The sequence below is a fragment of the Vanrija albida genome (genome assembly GCF_041260175.1).
Source record: "Vanrija albida strain AlHP1 chromosome Unknown contig_7, whole genome shotgun sequence".
Taxonomy (NCBI): domain Eukaryota; kingdom Fungi; phylum Basidiomycota; class Tremellomycetes; order Trichosporonales; family Trichosporonaceae; genus Vanrija; species Vanrija albida.
In genome coordinates, this window is record NW_027191426.1 from 683,509 (window position 1) to 696,841 (window position 13,333).

General features: G+C 62.5%; 6 protein-coding genes across 6 annotated transcripts; 3 read left to right on the forward strand and 3 right to left on the reverse strand.

Annotated features, from left to right (window-relative positions):
- Positions 1–445: 445 nt before the first annotated feature.
- On the forward strand, positions 446–2,175 carry Q8F55_008708 (uncharacterized protein; the record flags this gene model as incomplete). The annotated part of the gene is made up of 2 exons (XM_069357092.1): positions 446–565; positions 619–2,175. 2 exons carry the CDS (start codon positions 446–448, stop codon positions 2,173–2,175), a joined length of 1,677 nt encoding a protein of 558 aa, XP_069205029.1.
- A 582-nt stretch (positions 2,176–2,757) lies between these two features.
- On the reverse strand, positions 2,758–3,707 carry PHO88_1 (phosphate transporter (Pho88); the record flags this gene model as incomplete). Its single annotated transcript, XM_069357093.1, has 5 exons — positions 2,758–2,961; positions 3,030–3,260; positions 3,295–3,345; positions 3,431–3,540; positions 3,656–3,707. 5 exons carry the CDS (start codon positions 3,705–3,707, stop codon positions 2,758–2,760), a joined length of 648 nt encoding a protein of 215 aa, XP_069205030.1.
- Positions 3,708–4,078: 371 nt separating this feature from the next.
- PHO88_2 (phosphate transporter (Pho88)) lies at positions 4,079–5,138 on the reverse strand (the record flags this gene model as incomplete). The annotated part of the gene is made up of 5 exons (XM_069357094.1): positions 4,079–4,291; positions 4,480–4,620; positions 4,777–4,833; positions 4,918–5,024; positions 5,090–5,138. The coding sequence occupies 5 exons, from the start codon at positions 5,136–5,138 to the stop codon at positions 4,079–4,081; spliced, it is 567 nt and encodes a 188-aa protein (XP_069205031.1).
- Positions 5,139–5,696: 558 nt separating this feature from the next.
- Q8F55_008711 (uncharacterized protein) lies at positions 5,697–6,647 on the forward strand (the record flags this gene model as incomplete). The annotated part of the gene is made up of 3 exons (XM_069357095.1): positions 5,697–5,877; positions 6,305–6,504; positions 6,549–6,647. The coding sequence occupies 3 exons, from the start codon at positions 5,697–5,699 to the stop codon at positions 6,645–6,647; spliced, it is 480 nt and encodes a 159-aa protein (XP_069205032.1).
- A 237-nt stretch (positions 6,648–6,884) lies between these two features.
- Positions 6,885–7,959, reverse strand: Q8F55_008712 (uncharacterized protein; the record flags this gene model as incomplete). The annotated part of the gene is made up of 7 exons (XM_069357096.1): positions 6,885–7,043; positions 7,080–7,256; positions 7,297–7,484; positions 7,521–7,565; positions 7,598–7,620; positions 7,671–7,749; positions 7,800–7,959. 7 exons carry the CDS (start codon positions 7,957–7,959, stop codon positions 6,885–6,887), a joined length of 831 nt encoding a protein of 276 aa, XP_069205033.1.
- A 1,048-nt stretch (positions 7,960–9,007) lies between these two features.
- Q8F55_008713 (uncharacterized protein) lies at positions 9,008–13,179 on the forward strand (the record flags this gene model as incomplete). Its single annotated transcript, XM_069357097.1, has 6 exons — positions 9,008–9,205; positions 9,668–10,222; positions 10,260–11,969; positions 12,006–12,841; positions 12,877–12,990; positions 13,038–13,179. 6 exons carry the CDS (start codon positions 9,008–9,010, stop codon positions 13,177–13,179), a joined length of 3,555 nt encoding a protein of 1,184 aa, XP_069205034.1.
- Positions 13,180–13,333: the final 154 nt, after the last annotated feature.

A 13,333-nucleotide genomic window follows, 5' to 3' on the forward strand; every position in this document is an offset into this window, starting at 1 on the left:
GTGAGCGCGTCCGGCGCCGCCGCAGATTTCCCGAGAGACAGCCACCGTGTGCATGCGTCTCTGCGGCGCTGATGCATGGACTGGTGGCCAGCGGACGCACCGGTCGGGCGCGGCGGCGCGGGTCTGGCCTAGGCGGGGTCACCGGCGCTCGCCTCTGGAGCGCCACCGTTTGTCCGGGGCCATCTCACATCTCACATGCCTGCTCCCTCCCACCCTCCCCTACCTAGAGCGCGCCAAACGCGCCGTTTTCCTTCCTTTGCCCATCCACCTCGCTCCTTGGCCAGACAAGTACAAGTACCATGCCCCGATCGGTCATGTAGAGCAGCCCCCCACGCTCCCAGAAAGGACCAACAACTCGAGAGCAGCTGCTTTACGCTCAAAGCTCCTTACCCCTTCCCCCGCCACCGAGCTCTACTGTATCTCCCCACCCAACACACCACATACCATGGGCGCCGGTCCAGCCGTCAGCGGCCCCCAGGGCAACACCAGCGCGCTCACTGCCGTCCTCGGCGGGCGCGACACGCGCTTCTACAAGGGGCACTACAAGAAGCTCACTGCGTGCATTGTGAGTAGGGGTTGGGAGCCAGGGCGATAACGGCCAACGCTGACGACCTACAGGTGCTCCTCCTCATCACTTCCATGACCAACGGTTACGATGGCTCCATGATGAACGGTCTGCAGGCCCTCGACACCTGGAAGACCTACTTTGACAACCCCCAGGACAAGACGACGCTGTTCGGTGTCTTCAACGCGATCCAGAACATTGGTGGTCTCGCAGGTCTCCCCTTCGCCCCCTACGTCTCGGACATGTTTGGCCGTCGCTTCTGCATCTTCCTCGGCTGTGTCATCATGCTCGGCGCCACGGCCCTCCAGTCGGCGGCTACCAACACTGGCATGTTCATTGCCGCGCGTGGTCTTATCGGTTTCGGTCTCTCGTTCGCCTCGGTCGCCGCCCCCGTGCTGATCACCGAGATCGCCTTCCCGACGCACCGCGGCCCAGCAACATCACTCTACAACTCGATGTGGTACCTCGGATCGATCGTCGCTGCCTGGACGACGTACGGCACGTTCCGCATGAACAACAACTGGGGCTGGCGCATCCCCTCGATCCTCCAGGGCCTCCCGTCGATCTTCCAGGTCTTCCTCATCTGGTTTGTCCCAGAGTCGCCCCGCTGGCTCATCGACCACGGCAAGGAGGAGCAGGCCCGCGACGTGATCGCAAAGTACCACTGCGACGGCAACCACGACGACCCGCTCCTCGCCTTTGAGATCGACGAGATCAAGGAGCGTATCCGCGAGGACCGCGAGAACAAGTCGTCGTCGGGATGGAAGGCCATGTTCACCGACAAGGGCAACCTCCGTCGTCTGCGCATCATCATTGCCCTCGCCTTCTTCTGCCAGTGGGCCGGTAACGGTCTCGTCTCCTACTACCTGACCCTCATCCTCAACGGTATCGGCATCACGTCGGCTGGCCACCAGACGCTCATCAACGGTATTCTCCAGATCTACAACTGGATCCTTGCTCTCCTTGGTGCCTCGTTTGTCGACCGCGTTGGCCGTCGCTTCCTCTTCCTCACTTCGACTGCGGGCATGTGCGTCAGCTTCATCTGCTGGACCATTTGCTCTGCCACCTACTCCAAGTCGTCGACCATCTTTGCGCCCGACTGCATTGCCGCGAACCCCAACAACTACGCCACTAAGTGTGTCGCTCTCAACGGCAACAAGGCCGCTGGAAACGCCGTCATTGCCTTCATCTTCCTCTTCTACGGATTCTACGACATTGCCATGACGCCTCTGGTCGTCAGCTACACGGTCGAGATCACGCCCTACCGTTTCCGTTCCAAGGCTCTCATGCTCTTCCAGTTTGCCGTCTCGGCCTCGCTCACCTTCAACCAATACGTCAACCCGATCGCGCTCGACGCCATCCACTGGCGCTACTACATTGTCTTCTGCGTCTTCCTCGCCTTCCAGGTCGTCTACTGCTACTTCTTCGTCATCGAGACTCGTGGCAAGAACGGACCTCTTCCCCTCGAGGAGATTGCCGCTCTGTTCGATGGTCCTGGACGCTACGGCTTCCAGAGGAACCCGTACGAGAGCGACCGTGTCGACTCGGAGTCGTTCCACGAGAGCGGATCGGAGAAGAAGCGCGACCACGTTGAGAACTCGTCGCAGTAGGGCTGGGGGTCGTAGGAGGGTGGGGGTTAAGTAGTCATAAGGGTCAAGCCGCCAGCGGCTTTAGTCAGTAGTTGTTATCATATCAGTCTGTCGATGGGCATATGTCAGTCTACATTTCTGGAATGGCGGGTGGGCGGGCGCTGTGGCAGGGGCCCGGGGCCGCCACGGGGCGTCGACCACGACTCATCTGGCGCGATACGCTGCGAGGTGAACGTGGAGTGTCGACGATGGTCGAGGTCAGGAGGTCAAGAGCTCAGTCAGTGTCGAACCGGCCAGGAGGGAGCGGTGGCAGGTGCTTGGGGTGGCCACGGGGCGTCGACGATGACTCATCTGGAACCGCACGCTGCCGAGGTGAGCCTGGAGTGTCAACGAACCCTCGCTGCCGGAACGTGGCCAAGGTGAGGTCAAGAGGTCAAGAGGTCGAGAGGTCAAGAGCAAGTCAGTGTCGAACTGGACACGCCCAGCCAGCCGCTGTCCGACCCCTCGATCGGTCCCAACCATGCCGGCCAGCCTCCAGCAGTCAGGCCAGCCGCCAGCGGCGGGCCCATCCCCAGCCTACTCCCAGTGCATTGCACGCCCACCCTACTCGCTCTTCTTCTCGCCGGCCTTCTTGACGGGCTTGGCGCCGCCAAAGACGGCAGCCTTGAGCTTGGCCAGCGCGGCCTTGCGGCCGTCCTTGAACGGGCGCGCGAGGTCGCCGACGGGCTTCTCGCCCCAGAGGTGGATGCGCGCCTGCTTGCTCTGGAGGAGCATGTACGCGACGGCCTTGATCGTCTGGGTGAAGAGCTGGGCGAGGCGTCAGCGGGGCAAGGGCCGCGGGGGCCAGGGGGCGCCGGGGTTGTTGGTGGACTCACGGGCCGGGTGAAGCCGAGGGCGAGGTACAGCACGCCGAGGTAGAGGGCGGCGCTGAGCACCGTGCTGCGGATCTCGCCCTTGACTGCCTGCAGGTCGTAGTCGCGCGCCGTGGTCGTCGTGACCTCTACGCCGGGGTCTGCGGCGGTGTCGGCGTCGGCGTCGGCCGCGTCCTTGAGCACGTCCTTCTCGCTGACCTCGGTCTTCTCAGCCGCAGCGGCAGCGGGCTTGGCCTGGCATGTCAGCGCGCACCACACCCCGACCCACGGGCTTGGGCTTGACAATCTTGACAATCGTCCGGTCGTTCTGCTTCTTGATCTGCGGCGTGTTAGTGTCGCGTCGCCTCGGAGGCAGTGACGACGCGCCCGCGCTGCGCCCGGCACGCGACCCCGGCGACACCCACCTTGAGCACGATGATGCCGTACAGCGCAAGCGAGGCAACCTGCGACGCGAGGTACCCGATCTTGATGTAGTAGTCGGTCTTTGGGTCGCCCTTGGGGAGCGTGCGGCCGACTGCCGGGCGTCAGCTCGCGTGTTGTGGTGGTACGCGGGGTGTGCCAACGCGCCCAGCCCCAGCCCCGGCACCGGCACCCCGCCCCCCCACGCAGCACCTCCCACGCAGACTCACCGGCCATGGCGCCGACGGTCGCGGCCGCAGTGACGAACAGGTCGTTGACCATTGTGTATTGCTGGTGAAGGGAAGAGTAACGACAGGAACAACGCGCCGCGTCGAATACTTCGGCCACGTCTCGTCTCGTCGGTTGAGAGGCCCCGCCATTCCCGGCGGCGACGGTGCGGCCGCCGGTGCAAGCCCCGGCGTCTTGTCATCATGCACAGTACTCTTGAGCAATCACCGTAGCTACCACTGCACAATACCTCGACTCCCCACACCCCTCGCCCAGCATACATGCATCCGGCAGCTGCATGCAGCCCTGCGCCTGCCTGCCTCATAGTCTAGGTCGGACCCAAGTACACACTAACATCACAACCGGCCCGCGCTGCACCGCAACGCTGCGGCGACTGCATCGGGCAGATGGCGCTGCTCCCATGCTTACTCGCTCTTGCCGCCGGCCTTCTCCACCGCCTTGATCGAGGCGGCGTCGGTCTGGGGGCCCGAGGCGTTGCCAGTGAGCTGCTCAAGGAAGCCGGGGGCAGACTTGAAGGGACGCGAGAGCTCGCCCTCGGGCTTGGAGCCCCAGATGTGGAGCTTGACCTCGTTCGACTCGAGGGTGCCCTTGAGGGTGGTAAGGGCCTGGACGAAGAGCTGCGGGGGTTAGTGGGGGGTAGAAGAGCGGGGGAAGTTGTCGAGGGACAAGGAAGGAAGCAGGTCGTGCTCGCGATCACCGCCGTAGCCAGCTCGCCAGCTGGCACGGCGACACGACGATCACGACTGGACTACTGCCCCTGCCTCATCTCCCTGCGACCACACTCCCGCCCTCAGGTCACACTTACAGGAGGAATGTAGCCCATGTACAGGTGGAGGAAGGCCATGAAGGCGATACCGGTGAAGAGGCCCTTCATGGCCTTGGACGTCTCCTCGAGGTCGTAGTCACGGACCGTGGTGGTGACGAGCTCGTCCTTGGAGTCGGGGTTCTGAGGGGTCAGCAGGTGCTCGACAGCAGCTCTTGCGGCGGTGGGGGAGCGGAGCTGGGTCACACGAGGGCGGGGAGGAGGTACGGCGATGCCGCCGGCCTTCCCCCCCACCTCCCTCGGCGCCGAGTGGCTCCCCACGCCGCACACAACACTCACCATGGGCGACTTGGGCTGGACATACTTGATGACAGTCAGGTCGTTCTTGGCACGGATCTAAGGCTGTCAGCCGAGGTCCCCGGAATACGGGCGGGGCCGAGCAGCGAGCGAGCTGCCCGGCCCGCACCCAACGACACGCACCTTAGTCGTCACGTAGTAGTAGATGAGGAGCGAGATGGCCTGGGCACCAATGTAGCCGGCGCGGAGGTACTGAACCGTCTGCTCGTCCTTGGGCAGACGGTTGGCGACTGGGGGGCACGTCAGCGTGGGGTTGGGGGGATGTGGGGCTGGCTGTGGGCGCTGCGCTACTCACTCTGCATGGCGCCGAGCGAGACGGCGAGGTTGGTGAAGGCGGGGTTCATTGTGGGCTAGGGGTGTGCAGGTATCCGATGCTGGGCGAGAAGATGAAGACTGAGACGGCTTTATGCGTGGGACGTGGAACAAGGTCGAACGAGCACTGGCCGCGTAGATATCGACGAGGAGCAGGGACGGTCGCTCGGCGTTGGCGGCGGCTGGCTGGCTGTCGTGTCTCGCTGTGACTTTTCTGGGGAAACCCTTGCTGGCGTGCTGGCGCCTGGGCGGCGCCGCGCGCGGCGCAAGCGTCTACGGTGAGAGACACCCACGCGGGCCCTGCGGACTTTGCGCGACCTCCGCCCCAGGCAAAGTGCCACACCCCGCCTGGGTGATAGTTCCGAAATCATCTTTTGCTCCCGCGCCTGACCTCCGGCTCGGTTGTGGTCGGACCATCGGACACAGACTGGCAGCGGAGGCAGCCAGGCATCAGCGACGACGACCGGCAGCAGCGAGCAGCAGCAGCACGGCACCAGCCACAGCCAACTTCTCACTCGTCCATCGGCACCCCATCTCTCCCCTCTCTCCTCCACCCCGTCTCGTCTCGTCCCCTCCCCTCCTCCGTCGCCATGCTCCGCCCCCAGATCACCAACGCCGCCCGTGTCGCCGGCCGCCGCGCAAACTCGACCCAGGCCAACCCCCAGGTGCAGAAGGCCGTCCAGCAGGCCTCGCAGCTCTACAACCAGGGCGCCCAGACCGTCAAGCGCGTCGCCGGCCCCGTCGGTGACCGCGTCGGCTCGCTCCTCGGTGGTGAGTAGGCGCTACGGCCTGTGCGAAGCGTGCGGAGCAAGCCCGGCAGCGGCAGCAAGGAGCAGCAGCAAACCGCAATCTCGAGATCGACAGCGGCTTCGGAAGTCTCGTCGGGGCCAAGCCGCACTCCGTTACCTCGCCTAGCGCTGTTTGCCATGTCCGATACGGTGTGCGCAAGCCCGGCGAGGGCTGGCAGGCGGACGGCGGCAGCGATGCCGGCCTGGTGTCGACGGCTGTGAGCCGAGAGATCCGTGATCGGCAACCCCCGATTCCGTCTTCTCCCTTCTCGTCCCTGTGACTGTCGACGCTGCTCTCCTGCCGCTGCTGCTACTGCTGCTGCTGCTGCTGCTGCTGCTGCTGCTGCTGCAGCAGCATCCGCCGCTGTCACGGCCACCAATCCCTCACCCCTCCCCACTAACCCACCCAGCCTACCGCGCGCCCTTGACGTACAACTGGAACGTCTTCACCTCGCTCGTCCGCCAGGTCTACAAGGCCGAGAAGCTCGCTCCCCCCACCCACCTCTCGCAGTGGGCCACCGCCTACGCCAACATCTGGGCCCGCGCCTCGTCGCCCGCGTGGTGGCGCAGCGCTCTCGAGTCGGGCGAGTGGGCCAAGGTCGCCATTGCCGTGAGTTGACTGCCTCGTCCCGGGACACAACTCACCCCCCCCAGGCGGTCGAGGCCTACGGCATCTTCAAGATCGGCGAGATCATTGGCCGCCGTCACCTTGTCGGCTACAAGATCAAGGAGCCCGCCGCGGCGGCTCACTAGGCGTTTAAAAGGCCAACCTAGGCCCTAAGCATGCACATTTTCACGGAGGCCAGCAACGAGCCGCGTCGTCTCAGTCCGCAGAAGTGCGGCTCATGGTGGCATCGCATGGCTCAAAACTACGGCAATATCACAAACTAACAAAATACTCGCAGTGAAGCGCAGTCCTCAACCCAATAGTATCGAGACTCCCAACATGGGGCTCCTAGGTATCGTCTCCCTCCTGTCCCTTGCGACTCCTTAATCGCTCTCGTCGTCGCTGACAGCAGCGATCTTGCGACGGGCGGCCGGTCTCGCAGCGGGCTTGGACTTGCTGTCGGGCTTGTTACTGCCCTTGGACGCGGGCTTGTTGCTGCCCTTGGACGCAGGCTTGCCCTTGCTTGCTGGCTTCTTCTTGGGCTAGACATCAGCGTGCGGAGGGAGACAAGAACTCACAGACTCGTCAGCCGCCTTGCTGCCACGCTTGCGCTTCTTGGGCACGGCCTCCTCCTCCGAGTCGCTAAAGTCGCCCTCGGACTCGGAGGGCGACAGCTGCGCCTCGGGCTCGGCGTCCGAGAAGCCGCTGTCGTCGGCCTCGCTCTCCTCGTCAGATTCGTACTTGTTCTTCTTGGCCTGGGGCGGTCAGAGTGGGAGGGGCGCGCGGCGCGCTCACCTTCTTGCCATTCTTCGCCGGCGCCTTCTTCGCAGCCGCCTTCTTCGGCGCCGCCTTGGCCTTTGCGGCGGGCTTAGCAGCGGCTTTCTTGGGAGCGGCCTTCTTCTTCTTGGGGCTGCCGTCCTCGTCGTCCTCGTCTTCCTCCTCAGACTTCACCTTGGCGCTCTCTGGAATGTCTGACGGGTCGACTGTACGTCAGCCCGGCTGTGTGCTTGCGAACCCACCATGCCCCTCGGTCCAGGCCACACGGAACTGTGCGAGGTCAGTAACTGGCCACAGACGTCATCACACCGCTCGTGACTCGCCTTGTCCTGGTAGTCGGCACTGCAATAGTCAGCCTTGCTTTCAATGTCGGGAGGTAATCCATCACCTACGGGATCTCGTCGAAGCCGTCGACCTCGTCGGGCTCGTCAAACTGCTCCTTGAGGTTGCTGATAATCTTTGGTGTAGTGCCTGTGGCACGTCAGACTCTTGATATGCACGCCAACGCCCAACCAACTCACATCCCCAATGACGCCACTTGAAACTGCCGTGGTCCTTGATCTCAACCCAGGTGCCAAGACGGTACTCGTCCTTGGCAATCTTTGTCTTGTTGCACGGCTTTGGGCCGTTGCACTGGGCACGGGCGGTGGGGGCCACGTCCAACCTGTATCCGGTGGGCATATTGTGTGCGTAGGTTGTTGGATGGGTAGAGGTATGGTTAGAGGAAGGATGAGGATGCCTTGGTGCGTTACGTGTCCGGCGAGGCGGATGCAGCTGGTGGAGGTGAGTGAGGTGGGCGCGTCGTAGTCGGATCGGTCACAGCATTCCGCTGCCCGCTGGCGGCCTGGCGGCTGTCACGGTCGCATGACTGGACTAGGCGGATGTAAATTGTCACTCGACTGGCGGGCCGAGTGAATTGTGAACCGAGTGAGTCACGTGCCGAAGAGTGAGACTGCTGCGGAATGGCCGGCCTGGAATGTACAAAGCTCGTAGCTGGTTGCATCATCGCTCGAGCGAGTGAGGATCAACAAGACGCAGCCAGGGTGGCGGTCGGTCGGTGGGCGGCCTCGCCTCGGTACAACGCGCGCAACGCGCCACGCGCCGAGCAGCGTCCGTCTGCAGGCGACTGGCTATGCGAGCTTTGCAGGGAAAGGGCAAGGATGGGCGTCAGGGCTTGTACAAATGCCCTGCCATAACTATAACCCGACGTGGTAATCACTTGTCTGCACAACGATTAGCCTCGTCGTTTGTTATTCCCCCAGTCGTTACATCGTCACACACACACACTCCTCGTCGTCAGTCGTCAGTCGTCGTCGTTTGTGCCTTTCTCTCCCCCCTTCTCAAATCACAACACACTCAACACACCCCCATGACAACAAGACTGCACCACACGACCTAGCTCGTCGGCATTTGTCCCTTGTCCATTCGCCTCTCTGTGCTTTAAACGCGACAACGTACATATCGCCACCTACACACGTGTGCTTCCTCTGGTATTCATAGGCAACCGCCGGACCCCCCCTCCCCTTCCCCCCACCCATCCCTTTCCGCCACCGAGACCGACCCTCCCCAAGCCAGCAAACCAAAGCATATCCTGCCTGTCCTGGCCCGTGTCTTTGTAACCGGCGCCTTCCTCTGTCGCCTTTTCTCTCATTCTCCAACTCCTTCACACTCGTTTTATCCAACAGCGCTTTGCGCATCTCTCAGTCGTCGGGTGTGACCGAAACACACCATGGCCGACCCTACCTCGCCCACTTCCTCGAGGCCGCTCGCGCCGCCGGCAGTGTCCCCGGCAGCGACCATTCGACCTCGCAACCTCGGCGACCCGGAGCAGCAGGCTGCTTCGACTTCTGCTCCGGCGTCGTCGTCTAGCAACGAGCCGCCCACGCCGACGTTACAACAACAGCACCGTGGTTCGACCGGCAGCGCCGTGAGTGACGGCTCCTCTCTAGGTTACCGACACCCCCCCTACTCGCCGGTGGCCACGTCCGTCGGCTTGCTGACTCGAGGATTACAGTGGAGCCCAGGAGCCGGGAGCCTACCTACAACTCCGCTCTCGCCATACTCCGCCGGCGTCGGCATCCCTGGTCGGTCTGGATCGATCGCGTCTACCGATGACGACTCTTACGCTACTCCGCGCAACACAAGCTACTTCCCGCCGTCCGAGACCCGTCGTGTGAGCGAGGTGCGGGGAACGACTACTCCCCGCGGACAAGCCAGTACAAGCCGCGTTCCTTCGCCTGGCATGACTGCGCAAGCCGGCGGGTCAAGCACTTTCGGTCGATCGTCTCGTCCTCGCGCCCTCGGCTCAATCGACGCTGGTGACCGTGGTGACCGACCCTCGATCTCTCGCTCGGCTTCGCGCGTTCGCCTCCCCATTCCTCACAAAAAGGAGGCAAAGGATGGATATGCCGAGGACGACGAGGACGACGAGGCGCACATTGTCGACCGTGGAGAGGACCTCATTCGTCGTCGTCTCAAGGAGCGCAAGCGTGCAAAGAAGGAGCGCGAGCGCGAGCGCCGCCTCGCCGAGGAGCTAGAAGCTCCAGAGGGCGAAGAGGAGCCGCCTAGTCAGCCTACTTCCGCGGCTACCGACTCATTCCACACGGCGCCCATCCGTGCTGCGGCGTTGAGCCCTGCCCGCGACCCTCGGCAGCGTACCGTCTCGAGATCCCGGTACCCGAGCGGCCGCCACTACTCGGCACCGGGTCGCGCCCGCTCAGAGAGTGTTGACGAGTATTCTCAGCGTGACCGCGCAGAGTCTGTCTCCCAGTCGGTCGCGGACGACGACGAGATTGACGAGCAGGTCCCGCCCCCGATTGAGGAGGATGAGGACGAGATTCACGAGGACGGCACCGTCGACGAGGATGAAGGTGACGAGCCGGACGAGGAAGACGAGGACAGCCCTGGTGATGAGGAGGGCGTCACTCTCAAGGATCGTCAGGACGTACGTCGTTACTCACCACCACCGTGCTGACACTCAGGCCATCAATATCGAGCACCCCTTCGGTCTTCCAATTTGGAAGCCCGCTCTTTACCGCAAGTCACGTTCAGTCACGCGCAACGCGGAGTCGGCGCTCCACTCGATTCCATCTGCTGCGGCTGAGCGCCACCTCCTGATCGGCAACCTTCTCTGGACCGTTCTGTTTGGTTGGTGGCTCGGCCTCACCTTCGCCGTCGTCGCATTTATCGTCAGCATTGCCGAGTTCCTCGCTGGCGGCCGCGGCGGCTACGCCGAGACGCTCCGCGGTCTGGCCTGGTACATCACCTGGCCCTTTGGCAAGTACGTCGAAGGCGAGGGTGCCCCTCCAGAGCTTGTCGACGATGACAAGGACGACACGACTCATCACGATGAGGAGAGCAGACCTGGCTACGGCACAGTCTCTCCTGCACCCCAGCGCGGACTCTCGGCCTCGACATCGTCGTCTGCCACTGTTAGACCTCTTAGCGTCACCGGGCTTACCAACCTTCCCGACGAGCCAGCCGGATCGTCTCGCCGCGAACCCCGAGCGGCCGTTTCGTTTGCGCCAGGTGTCAAGTCACCTACGCCTTCCCCGCCGCCTGAGGAGACGCCGCTGCTCAAGGGCCAAAGCTGTTTCCGCAAGCACTTGAACCGCAAGGCCAAGTTTATCGGCTCGCTGCTCTACTGGCCTCTGTTCCTCTTCGTTGTCGGCCCGCTCATGCTCACCGTGTGCTTGATCTGCTGGTGCCTGGTTGTTACGATTCCGATGGCCAAGCTCACTTGGGAGCTGCTCAACCTCCTCTGGAGCCGTCCACTCGAGATCAACTTCCGTTCTGCTCCAAAGGTCGCCGTTCCCACCCAAGTTGCAGCCGACGAGAACGGCAGCCGTTCCTCGAGCACGTCCACCGACTCGCCTAGCGTCGTCCTCAAGCGCCAGCGTCTCCACGCTGGTCAAGTCGCGCCAACCTCTGGACCCACGTCCACTGTTCTCCTCTGCACCTACCGCGCTGTCGGCCTCCAGTACTACAAGTACACGGTCGGCGGAGTCAACATCATGTTCATCAACCTTCTCCCACTCGTCTTCTTCACGATTATTGACGGCATCTTCATTCTCCCCGCAGTGGAGAAACGGCATGAAAAGGGCCTTCCAGTCTCGCCCTTTTTCAACCTCATTGCATCGCAAGCTCTCATCTTTGTCCTCGGCCTCGCAAGTGTCATTCCCCTGTCCTACTTTATCGGCATGGCTGTTGCGTCTATTTCAGCGCAGAGTTCCATTGGCATGGGTGCTGTTATCAACGCCACTTTCGGTTCCATCATTGAAATCGTGCTCTACGGCATTGCCCTTACGCAAGGCAAGGGCAGACTTGTTGAAGGCTCGATCGTCGGTTCCATCCTCGCCGGCGTGCTGTTGATGCCCGGAGCAAGTATGTGCTCTGGCGCATTCAAGCGCAAGGAGCAAAAGTTCAACGCCAAGAGTGCTGGTGTGACGTCGACTATGCTCATCATGGCGATCATCGGCACGCTCACCCCGACAATGTTCTACCAGACCTACGGGTCATTCCAGCTCCACTGCGAGGGCTGTCCTGCGCCAGGCGACGGAGGGCCCATCACCCCGGAGGAGGTCTGGAACTGCAACCACTGCTACTATGAGCACCCGGAGCCAACAACCGACCCGTTCTACCAGGACCAGGTCAAGCAGCTCATGTACGCCTGCGCAGCCATTCTCCTTCTTGTGAGTACTCGGTCAATTTATGTACTGACGCCTTAGTCGTACCTGATCGGTCTCTGGTTCTCGCTCCGCACGCACGCGTCGCAGATCTGGCAGAACCCACAGAAGGTCATGGTCAAGGAGGACCTGCCAGTGGCTCAACGTGCTGCTCTCGCCCGGGTTACCCCTGCGGCGCTGAACAACCCGATCCTACCGGTGCACAACCACGCCGGCTCTGTCAAGGACGGCCACACGCCTCGTCGGGGTCAGTCTCCTAGAGTGACGGGCGGATCGCCGGTGAACACGAGACGCGAGCTGGCCACGACTCATCCGGAGACCACTGTCCCGCCTCACACCGGCTACACTCCGTTCCTCGAGTCGCTGGACCGCGGCATCAAGACCCCAGCCATGGAAAATCTCCCGCCGACGCTCACGAGCGAAGAGTTCCGCCGGGCCGTCCACACGTTAGCGACTGTCAGTGCTCTGCACCAGCAGCAGCGCAAGGAGCAGCACCAGCAGGTTGCGGTCGAGGAGGAGGAGGAGCACGGCGGCCACGAGGCGCCGAGCTGGACTCGTGGCGTGAGTGCGACCGTCCTGCTCAGCTGCACGGTCCTCTACGCCATCATTGCCGAAGTCCTTGTCGATGTTGTCGATGTCGTCCTCAAGGGCAGCGGCATCGACGAAAAGTTCCTCGGCCTGACGCTCTTCGCTCTCGTCCCGAACACGACCGAGTTCATGAACGCCATGTCGTTTGCCATGAACGGCAACATTGCTCTCAGTATGGAGATTGGTTCAGCGTACGCCCTCCAGGTGTGCCTGCTCCAGATCCCCGCCATGGTTGCGTTCAGCGCGCTCTACAACCCCTCCAAACTTGGCGACCAGATTGACACCTTCACGTGAGTTGGCTTGCGAGGTCCAGTGCTGACGGCAGCCTCATCTTCCCCCGCTGGGACGTCATTGCCATTATCCTCTCCATCTTCCTCCTTACCTACACATACATTGAAGCACGCAGCAACTATCACCGCGGCTCGATTCTGATCCTGGCGTGAGTAACTTTATCGGGCCCGACGACGGCTTGGCTGACGCAAGCAGGTACATTGTTCTGGTTCTTGGCTTTTACTATGCGCCAAACCCGACTGAAACCCACTCGGAGACGGGTGTGGTAGTTGGCCCCGACATGATGTCGAACGTCGTGTCGTCGTTCTCTCTGAGCATGACCAAGTTGTGGACGTAAGAAACAACCGACCTATTCCATTCCTGTTTAATCGTGTCACTTGCATATGAATGTTCATTGAATGTCAAGCCGTGTTGAAACGTGTGGGTGCGTGCGTGGCGAGCCGCGCGAGCCAAGACTTGCGATAACGACGAGGCGGTGCACGGAGCGCACG